The sequence below is a fragment of the Vigna radiata genome, unplaced genomic scaffold, assembly GCF_000741045.1.
Source record: "Vigna radiata var. radiata cultivar VC1973A unplaced genomic scaffold, Vradiata_ver6 scaffold_259, whole genome shotgun sequence".
In the NCBI taxonomy this organism is placed as follows: domain Eukaryota; kingdom Viridiplantae; phylum Streptophyta; class Magnoliopsida; order Fabales; family Fabaceae; genus Vigna; species Vigna radiata.
Genome location: NW_014544144.1, coordinates 81,668 through 92,900, shown reverse-complemented (window position 1 = coordinate 92,900; position 11,233 = coordinate 81,668). Strand labels below are relative to the sequence as shown.

Here is an 11,233-nt window from a genome sequence, read left to right as displayed (position 1 = left end):
AAGTGTGTGTGTGGGAGCGTAAAGTGTTGGCTAATGTGCGTTGGGAGGTGATGATTTGGAAAGGTGAGGTTGAAGAAGACCATATAAGGACCATAAGAGTGGCAAAACTGAGATTGAGAGTCACTGTACCTGAACTCCGTAAAAACCCACCAACAAATTATATTATCGTTATTGTTTAAAATAGTTTTTTAATTAAAAAATATTAAATTAAAAATGAGATTGGAAGAGAGAAAAAGTTGAACTGGAGAAAGAAAAGGAAAGAAGAGAAAAAGTATGCCATATCAGCATAGAGTTAACGTCGTTATTGTCAACTTAACGGAAATGATATTATTCATACAATTTTCATAACATTGGGACTCAGTGTCTTCATTTTTAAAACTGGGTACTAAACAAAAATTCACCTCTTAATATGGGGATGAAGTAAGCATTTAAGCCTTTAAATTTCCACCTTATTTTTATTCGATGCTAGAAAACCCTACTCACTTATCTGCACTGCACCTCACACCGTCGTTCTTTTGTCAAGGCACCCCACTCTCTCATTTTCTCTTCAAGGAGCCACAAATCTCCCCTCCCTCTTTCACTATTCAAGGAGTCCTACTGCACCTCCGTTCCTCTCATCTTTGTCGCACCTCCTCTTATGTGTCCTACTGCAAGGAATGGAATTATGGGAAAGGAATCATGGAAATCAAATTAAAGTTCAAAACTTTGAAGGGAAATGGAGGTGGCAGTGTGATGGATGTGTGTTTTTCTTCTCTCTGTTATGTTATCTTTGATTTTTGTGTGATGGGAGGAGTGGATAGGGAGATGTGTGAGAGAATACAGGAGGAGATGAAGAAGTTGATGATGGATGGAGAGGGGTCTCTCCTCTTTGCGATGAAAGATGATGCAGGTGAAAATGTTACATTGAAGATGATGGAGTGAGAATGGTGCAAGAAGGTGGTGAAGACGGGAAGGAAGTTTGTACCATAGTGCCCGTCGACGTATCTTTAGATGTATTTGGCAAACATATCATCACTTCTCATGTCAATTCACCGAATTAACATTAAGATTAAGTATATTTAACATTATTATTAATTAAAGAATAATTAAAATAAATAATTATATGATCAAATTTGTTCATGTAAAAAAGTTCATAAATATATATATATATATATATATATATATATATATATATATATATATATATATAATACATTATACATATAATACATTATACGAGTACAAGAGTTAAATTAATGAAGTTCATTATTATAATATTTATAGTTAAATTAATGAAGTTCATTATTATAATATTTATAGTTAAACTAATGATGTTTATTATTATAATATTTATGGTTAAGGATTTTATGCATATATATAATTTCTCAACTTTTAAAAGATATGAAGTTAGAACATCTTAGTTTAAAATTATGAAGATGGAAGTATATTTTTCTTTAGTCTTTGCTTTAAGAAGTTTGAAAGGTCATTACAGAATGATCTTAGCTTTGCAAGAACATTAATTGGACCTAAGGTTTGGTCTATAAAAAAAAATATGTTAACCAAAGGATTTTATTGAGTCCTTAACATATCGGTCTTTAACATCTCAACCTAGACATAATTAGTATGTATCTTGTTGTTATGATTGTTTTATCGATAACTTACTCCATACATGTTTGTGTTTGTGCATGTGAATGCGATGATCGTATAATGTGTGATGTTATACGGGAGCAGATGATGTTACAGATGTTTTTGAGACATAATAGATTCAAGAGATGACGTGGGACAAACTTGGAGTTTTCATTAAAAGTTATTGAATTTAAATCTTTATACAATGTAATCGAAGTTGTTTTATTTCTTTTGTTATTTTTATTAGACAAATGAATTTGGAACTACTGTGCTTTGAAATAAATTATGTTGTTTAAAAGTTAATGTTTTTGAAAATACGTTTGCGAACAAAGTTAAAGTTTAAAAATTTACCAGTTTTTGTAAACTCGCGACATCCCAGAATTTGGGGCATTACATATTTCATAGCATGAACATGCATGTGCTTGATCAAATAGGGTAAATGATGACTCCATGTCGAGCTTTCTTGCATTAAAAGGGAGAGATTCGATAGATCTTGGAAAAAGCTTGATGAAGATTAAAGTTCGGTGGTCTAAAATGGAGGAGTTTTTACATACTTTGTATCAATCTATTTCCTTTAATATAATTAGTACGACTGATTTAAGGGTAGTAACACCCTAGAATTGGGATGTTACATAAGTTGTCCAATGGGTTTACCACCCACCAAACATCTGCCCTCTAGCCTAAGTGGTCGTCCATTGGGTACGTAATCTAAATAGAAATTTCATCAAACCCACACTCATCTAGTGGTTACTTTTCTGGCCTTGCGCATGAACTTGATAACGGTTCAAAAACTATTATTTTCATACTTAAATTTGACATTAAACACACCCTTTATGACTTAGAATTAGCTTGAAATCATGCAATTTGCTTAAGTTATAGAGAATAAGAGAGTCAAAGTTGGTTTTCTTGGTTTTATGCTTGATTTTCCCATTATTTGGTAGGATTTATCAGGAGATGAATGAAGGAAGTTAAGGAAGAGAAGAGTTGGACTCAAGAGAAGGTGGAAAAGTGAAGAAAAGAAGAGTCACAACCACCGCTCAGCATTGTCCCAGTGCTGAGCACCAACCATGTAGAGGGATTCTCTGCCAGACGCTCAAGCGCCAACGCTGAGGGGTGAATTTGAGTGTTGACCTCACCGTCGGGCGGTGAAGCCACCGTTGAGCGGTGAAATCTCCAGGGAACTCTCTGGCCAACGCTTAAGCACCAGCGCTGAGGGGTGATTCTAAGTAACGCACCCACCGTCGGGCGGTGAACCACCACTGGGCGGTGGACTATTGGACTTAGGCCAAAATTCTGTGATTTTTCTTGAGTTATAAATAGTTCTGCATGAACCAGAAAGGATATCTTTTGGCAGAAAGGACGCAGAAACACACTTCTTCACTCCTTGGAGGTGGAAGCTAATCTATCAAATCTAGGGTTATCTTTACATACTTTTCATTCTTTTCGTCTAGTTTCACCATGATTATGGTGAACTAAATTCCTTTGTTGTTGGGGAAACGGTGTAATCCGATTTAAACTCTCATATATTGAATTATTGCTTTATTCATATGATTTCTTCTATCAGTTGTTAGAGTTTTTCCTCCATTATATTTGTATGCTTTGTTTAAGACAATATTCATTAGCATAATCTTTGATTCTATCTATATGGACACATGTAGGTAGGTCTAAACATGAGGGAATTCTCTCGGGAGAAATATTACCTAGACATAGGGATAGGAGGACCGATTGACTTAAGCTTATGTGCGAATTATGTAATGCATGATCAATTGCTAGAGAAACTAGACATAGTAAACTAGTAATTAGGAGTAGGCTCTCTTCACCAAGACATTGAGATTAGGGTAAATTAGAAAGTGACATTAACATTTATAAAGAAGTAGAATAAGGTAAAATTTGTAAATATATGAGAGTGGATTACGATGAAATCATAAACCCCAACAACAAAATTCATCCATACTATTCACCTGTGTTATCTTTTTGGTCAATTGATCAAAACCTTTGCATGCATATTTAGTTTTCATTTTTGCATTCTAAGCACCAAATTTTCGTTATACAAGTCTTAAATAACCAAGAAATCACATGAACGTTTAGACATAAGAGTCTCTAGGAAAACGATACTTGGACTTATCGTCTATTATTACTTGATACGATTTGGTACACTTGTCGGACCTTTAATAGAACTCTTAGTTAAATAACCCCACCCTAAACCTTACATTTAAATTCTTCCATTTTGAACTCATCTAATCCTCTCCAACAATTCTCAATTACCCTAATTTCTTCCATTACTATAGATAGAACTTAGGGCTCTGGTATTTCCCTTAAAACCCTTACCTCAACAAGCTTTGACTGAAACCACCCAAAGTCACCATTGTTATCCTAAATCAACGACCAACATCATACAAAAATGGCATACCATCATCATTCAACATGTATGCCACCAATACATAGAACAAATATTAGCATGTTTAGAACATCAACACATCATCAAAGTATACATTCATCACAACATTGATACAAGAAAACATACTTACTTCCTTACCTTGAAAGCCTTCACTTCCCCAACAAATAACACCAACCAACGAGTACAACTCCAACTAGCTTTACTCCACACAAGAAAACATCTCATATTAAGAATTTGATTACACTTATTAGGTCCCAACCACCCGAAGATTGTCACTAACCTCAAGAACAACACTTGCAAGCATGAACCACCCTCATGCCAACATTTTCCAAAAAAAAAAAAACAAAGAGAGGAGTTCGAGTTGACTTACCCTGATTCCATTTCCAATCGGTTCAACTGAAAGATCTTCTCACCATAGACACTCAGTTACTCTCTGGTCTTCAATCGAATGAGAAATCAATGTGAGCTATAAAGAGAAGTAAGGAAGAAACAAGAAGAAAAGGATTTTAGAGAAAAGTGCAAGTTTTTGAATGGGATACTTTTGTTATGGGGTTTTGTTTCTTAAAGCGTGTTTTCTCAAATCACCCAATCACAAAATTACACATATCCAATCCATCAACCCTCTTGAGAACACTTGTCCTTAGTCCCTGACTCACCCCTCCACTACTACTCTCATGTGTCAACAAGACACCATTGCATTCACATAGCATCCAACATCTGACAACTAGAGTCGTCTAACACTTTAGCTAGAGTCGTCTAACACTCTCAACCAGGACTCATCTACTTAGTGTAATTGCATTGGTCATCTATTACATGTAGAGCTGTCAAAATGGGTCACAACTCGCGGGCCAACCCGGCCCACCACGAGTTCGGGCCGGGTTGGGTTTGAAAAATTTGTATTTTTTTATGCGGGTCAGATTTCAACCCTACTCATTTAAACCCGACTCATGCGGGTTGACCCACCAATCCACCTACCTTATTTTATTTTATTAAATTTTAATTTTAATTTTATAAAGAGATATTTATTATTTTTTTTGTTTAAAAAAATTATTTAAGTTTCCTATTTTCAAAATTAATTAACCATCCATGTTGAGAGTGAAATTTGAGAGTGAAAATTGTTTAGATATGAAATATAGAAAGTTTGTAATTTTTTTTATTTAAAAAAAATTGTAATTAAATGAGTCAGTGAGTCAACCCGTTTACCCACCAACCTATGGTGGGTTAGGCCGGGTTCGAATTTTTCTAGCTCGCTAATAAATGAACCAGATTGGATTGACTCACTAAATGACTAACCCGTGGTGGATCGGGCAAATTACCCGTATTGACAACACTAATACACACATTTTACACTTAATTGTCCACTCAATGTAAAACACACACACTTAAATTGGTATAACTTACGACTTTTTTCTAACACTCTAACCAACATACCCTTCTCCCAAATTCGTCCGCTTACCTCTCAGCTTTCCTCCACTAGACAACCTCACCATCGTTTTCTATTTTCTTATACATAATTATTTATATTGTCTTTTGTTTAAGAGACTAACATTTTCTTATACATAATTATTTATATTGTCTTTTGTTTAAGAGACTAACATTTCTAGATTGATTCTCTTGTGAGTTCATAATAAAAGTTTTGTGCAATTTAAGTGTTATTCATCAAATTCTATAAACAAAGGCTATATCATCAATTTTTTTAACCATAAAATTATTTTTTTAACATTGGTTGATAATTCAAATTTTCTCCATAATTGAAATTCTTGTTATTTTGTTTAATTTTGAAAATTTCTTGTTTATTTAATTCAGGAGATAAAATAATACAAATCTTAAACAGATATTTAAAGAACCTTGAGATATCTAACAAATTAATTAACGTTTGTTTAATTAATTTTATTTGATTTAAAAATTGAATGAATGACAATCACGTAACAATTGACAAAGAATTTAAATGTGAATGAATTGAGAATTAATGTTTTTCTAATTGTTTTCCTCTCATTCTTTTAATACATCTATAACAAAACCTTCTTTCTACTTTCGTTCACTTTATTACGACTTTGGAATCACTAACCTTCTTTATACTTTATTCTTTATAACTTTTTATGTGATAGATGATTTTGAACGGTCTAATTTTGCATTAAATGATATACTCTAAGCGATTTTGAACTTTACATTGAACGATCTAATTTTTGCATTAAATGATCTACTCTAGACAATATGTCCATTCATTAAACGATCTATTTTATTTTATTGTAAAAATAATAACAATCAGTCATGGCCATAAACATCGGGCATTTGGCAAATGTAAGTGCAAGACAAATCGAAAAGGTTACCAAATTCTATAAACGGATTACATAAAAGCACTGATAAAAATGTTCCCCATTTTCATTTGTTATCCATGTCATTTCCATACATTAAGCATAACGCACGAGGTGAAGGCCTTTGGATGAACCATATTCTACAACAATACATCTCAGCAGCCTCAAGCCCAATTGGTTAGAAGTGAGTAAACCCAATGTTAAAAGAGAATGGCGTGCTACTCTTACTGAGAACATGGAATGAAGGTGAACTAAACTGCATCATTGAATAATATCTTTCTTGTTAAAATTCTAGTTGCAACATTTTGTGACGGATTTATTCAGATTGCCACACTGTGATCTGGGTCAGCCCCATTTATGTCAGCATCGTGGTCATCAGTAACATTGGTTAAAGCAGAAGAAACACCCTTTAGACCTGCCTTCAATATCAACTTTCGGGGTTTCGCCAGAATCATCTCTTCGAGCCATTAAAGCACTTGTACCTGGAGATTCTGGTGGCAATACAGCATTTTTGGATGATGCAATACGCATTGGAACAACTGGATCGGCCGGGGAAATGGTAATTAGATACCGAAGCAACATCTGTATTATTTGACTAAAATTGGGTCGATCATTTGGTTCCTCTTTCCAACAAGAGGTCACAATCAGAGCCAATTCATCAGGGAGGTCTTCAGCGCTCGGCCTTGTATTCTGAAATAGTTAAGTGAATATTTATATCGTGAATCCTTAGTAAACTCCACGAAAAAATGCAGCACACTCAATGACAAAAAAAATATCAAAATATGATCGTAGTCATAAAGATCTTGAAAATAACAATTTAAACTCTTGAAGATTACACTAATATATGATGTATCACATAATTTATTTATTGGAGAGGGACTATATTCTTGCAGCATGAGAAACAAGACTAATTGATAACCAAACCAGAGCAATGGTGATAGAATAAACGCCATTAACCTTGGCGATATAAAATGAAGGTTCTACATGATTTGAAAGAATGATTTTCTGTTAAGTATTAAAAAGTAGACTTTAAACTTAACACCACAAAACCGGTATATACATCAACGTGGGATTAAATATAGAGGCCAAATAGAGAGGAAACAACATGTCCAACAAACAACAAATTTGTTAAGATAGACTTTACCATGACTTTGCTATCATATTAAGAAATGGATTTTAAGTCAATGTGGGACCTCCAACACACCCCTCTTACGCCAAGGTATATCATCTCAAGCAGATTTCATATTTCATGCCAATGTGAGACTTCTAACACACAATATCATGTTAAGAAATGAATTTTTAGCTAATGTGGGACTTCCAACACACTCCTCTCACGCCGAGGTATATCATCTCGAGCGGATTTTAAGCCAATGAAGGATTTCCAACACACCCCTCTTACGCCGAGGTATATCATCTTAAGTGTGGAACTAGACATTAATAGGTACTCCGAATAGCGGGTGAAACAACATGCCCAACAAACGACAAACTTGCTAGAGTAGACTTTAACCCATGACTTTGATATTATGTTAAGAAGTGAACTTTAAGCTTAACACAATTCTACAAAACCAGCTTGTAAAGTTTACATCCACTTATATACACTATAAATTGGCCTTATATCTAATCGATACGGGTCTTCCAACATTAAGTAATAATCAAATCTTAATTTTACTCTATTTTATGCTTTTTGTTTTCAAATATTTAAACATGGAATTGTGAACACAACATTTAATTTCCTCCCCATGTGATCATTCCATGTATAAATCTTGAAAACATAAATCAGAGTGAACTAAAATAGGGCAAATATATTTTCATATGCATCAAGAAATTGTCTCCATCAGCCTTTCCAAGTAAAGGTAGCTTTAGAGTCACTCTTCTAGTTATGATAGGAGATGGCTTGCAAGAGGTAACAAATTATACAAATGTTATGACTTTGAGCATAATTCATTATGGTAAGCACCAGATGAAAAGAATGTTATGAACCTTAAATGCAGCTGCATATGCAGCCTGTAGATTTGACATGCCTTCAAAAGGCAACCTATTATGGATGAGCTCCCATAGCACTATAGCAAAACTGTAGACATCCACCTTATGGTTGTAATGTTTCTTCTCCCCTTGTCTTAGAGTGACAGTGCTGTAAAGCTGTAACCAAACAAGGATGAAATGGTAAATTAATAACATGGATCACCAAACTGAAAAAATATTAATTGTGCAATTTTTGACAATTAAGAAGTACTTCTGGAGCCATCCAACGATATGTCCCTGTCTCAGCAGTCATCATCTCTGCTAAGGACTCTTCTCTGGCTAAACCAAAATCGGCAAGTTTAACAGTTTTATGATCTTCTGTCAAGATCAAGTTATCTGAGATGAAAACAGAAAATTTGATCAGAATTCCACTAGATTCGTAAAATAGATAGATATTCCTTGATAGATATTAAGCTGTTTCTTTGTAACATCGGTTTTATAGAAATATGAAGCTGTTTCTTTACCCAAATACTCATTATCTCGATGGTCCATCGAACACCTTAGAAGTGAATGAAGGAATTGCCTACATTTTTTCATCCGCTAAAAGTGTATTATTGGTCCTTTACATTTTACTAAAATTCATTCTTATTATCTAGCAAAGGATTAATTTGGTCTTTTTAACTCTTGAATTTGAGTTGATGTTCTCATTCTGAAACTCTAGTAGATTACCATTTTGGAGAACGGTTTTGAGCCTATTTTTAATTTATGACTCAAATCATGAAATTTATCTTACTAGAGTCACCAACATGAAAGTATGAAATGAGATTAATTATCAAAGGAAATGGAAAAATAATCTTGTTAGGTTTCTTGGTGACAAGAAACCAAGCCTTCCCTCTGTTCTGATGACAGAACACAAAACACACTAACAGCAAAAAAAACTAACCTTGTATTATTAAGCGGGTAACAGAGAGAATGTTCAATAACATCTAAGGGAACTATCTCCCTTCTCACAGGTACAAAGCAGTCCACAACAGAGATACAAAAACGTGTGTCTCAAGACACCTTCCACCTATATATAGTCATCCCTCAAGGGACACTATAACAGCCTAACCACCCCAAACCTCCTAACAACCTATGCTGTGTTTTTAATTCACATTTCTCCTGACATAGACCCTCATGGTCCTATCAAATCTGATATTAGATTTTTCAGTTTCCTAGTTGATCAAGGAACTCACTTTTTCATGCTATTTCACCATATTCAAGATCTTTTCTGTTATAGTTGAGTTGAGACCATAGATTCCTTTGTTGAGTTTACAAACCACGGATTTATCTGCAGCTTTGAAACCAAGAGGTTGAGTCATATAAAGTGATGGCATACCCCCTAGTCATGACCAAACACTTTGAAGAAAAGTTGAAGTCATTTGTGAAAGATGGACCTAAACTCTCTCTTGGGCCATCATGGAGCTTTTAGAGTAGGAATAATTTTTGGGTCTTGTATTTTGAACCAAGTAGTCTAGGATTTATTTAGATTTTGTATTATGAGCCTAATAGTGTAGGATTTATTTGAGCCAAGTAAAATAGAGTTTTAGACCATTTAAGTCAACAAAGGTCAAGGCCCAAAAATGACCTAAGTGGGAAGTCCAAAGAGGCCAAAGTGGGCCGCAAGAATGGGCTGTCCAAACCTTTTAGAGAGTGGCAATGTGTCATGCTCACATTGGTGAGGATTTCTCATAAGTAGTGACCACATGCCCTCCTCCTAATGGAAAGAATTTTCGGCACATGACCTCCTCATAATGGAGAGGATTTTCACCTTATTCTCCAAGGTAGTCAAGGTTGAGTTTTTAGGTCTAGCTTTTGCATATTTGGAGACACTCTTAGCCTATAAATAGAGGTGTCTCCCACTTTTGTATTCACCTTTAAATTTGAGTAATGTTATGCTATCATTTTTGTGTTATACTACTCATCTTAGGTCACCAAAGGCTAGAGCATCTCATATGATCTTCTGTAACCACCTTCTTCTAGAGTTGGCTTAACCTCTCTTAGAGCACCATCAAACACCACTCCATCACCATCCAAGAACCGTGAGCATCACCACCCAAACCCACTAAGCTTCTGCACCACCTTTATCCTTTCACCTCACCATAGCATCTCTTCTAGCTTTGGCCCAACCTAGCTAAGGAGGTTGCTATAAACAGTCTCATTAAGCGATCCATTCAAAAAGGCAATTACATCCAAATGAAACAATTCCCACCATTTGTCAAGGCAATCATGAGGATGATCCGTATGGTGATAGGCTAGATATCATGAGAAAAGGTCTCGTGAAAATCAAACCAGGAACCTGATTGAAGCCCTTGGCAACCAAGCGAGCTTTATACTTATTAACAAAACCATCAAAATTTTCTTTGATACAAAACACCCACTTGCAACCTACTGCATGACGATCACTAGGACGGCCAACCGGATCCCCAAGTGCTTTTTTGAGAAGAGAATTATACTCTGCAGTCATGGCAACAACCCAATCTGGATGTTTAAGGGCCTCTGAAACAAGAGAAGGCTCAACATGTGTTAGCAATAATGAAGAGTCAGTTTTGGATCTGGTTTGCATGGAATGGAAATTTGTGGGCCGAGAAGGAGGTAGGATAGTAAGGACATACAGGTGAGGCAGAAGGAGAGATAGGAGGAGACTTAACAGAAGCTAAGTGGACAGGAGGAGTAATGGAGGGAAGGGAAAAAAGTGGTGTCAGGGTGATAGGATATGGAGAGTCTACGAGAGAAGGAAAAGAGGGAATGAGGAGGTTAGGAGAGTAAATAGAGTGTAATTGTAATAATAGTTAGTTGGCAGGAAATGGGAGCTCCTATAAAGGGTTGGAGTACTCTTGTAAGAGTTAGTTTTTATGAATTTTGTTAGATATATTATATTTAGTTTATATTTATCTCTTATCTTTAGTTAGTT

General features: G+C 35.1%; 1 protein-coding gene across 3 annotated transcripts in view; it reads right to left on the bottom strand.

Moving 5' to 3' along the window:
* Positions 1-6,309: 6,309 nt before the first annotated feature.
* LOC106755431 (serine/threonine-protein kinase HT1-like) overlaps positions 6,310-11,233 on the bottom strand; it is an 11,020-nt gene continuing 6,096 nt past the window's right edge. For all 3 annotated transcript variants that reach the window (XM_014637582.2, XM_022778303.1, XM_014637583.2), the window contains 3 exons: positions 8,552-8,676; positions 8,299-8,457; positions 6,310-7,008 (listed from right to left, as the gene is read on the bottom strand). In XM_014637582.2, the coding sequence (XP_014493068.1) occupies positions 6,694-7,008; positions 8,299-8,457; positions 8,552-8,676 (599 nt within the window). In that variant the 3' untranslated portion in view covers positions 6,310-6,693. The remainder of the gene's footprint in view (positions 7,009-8,298; positions 8,458-8,551; positions 8,677-11,233) is intronic.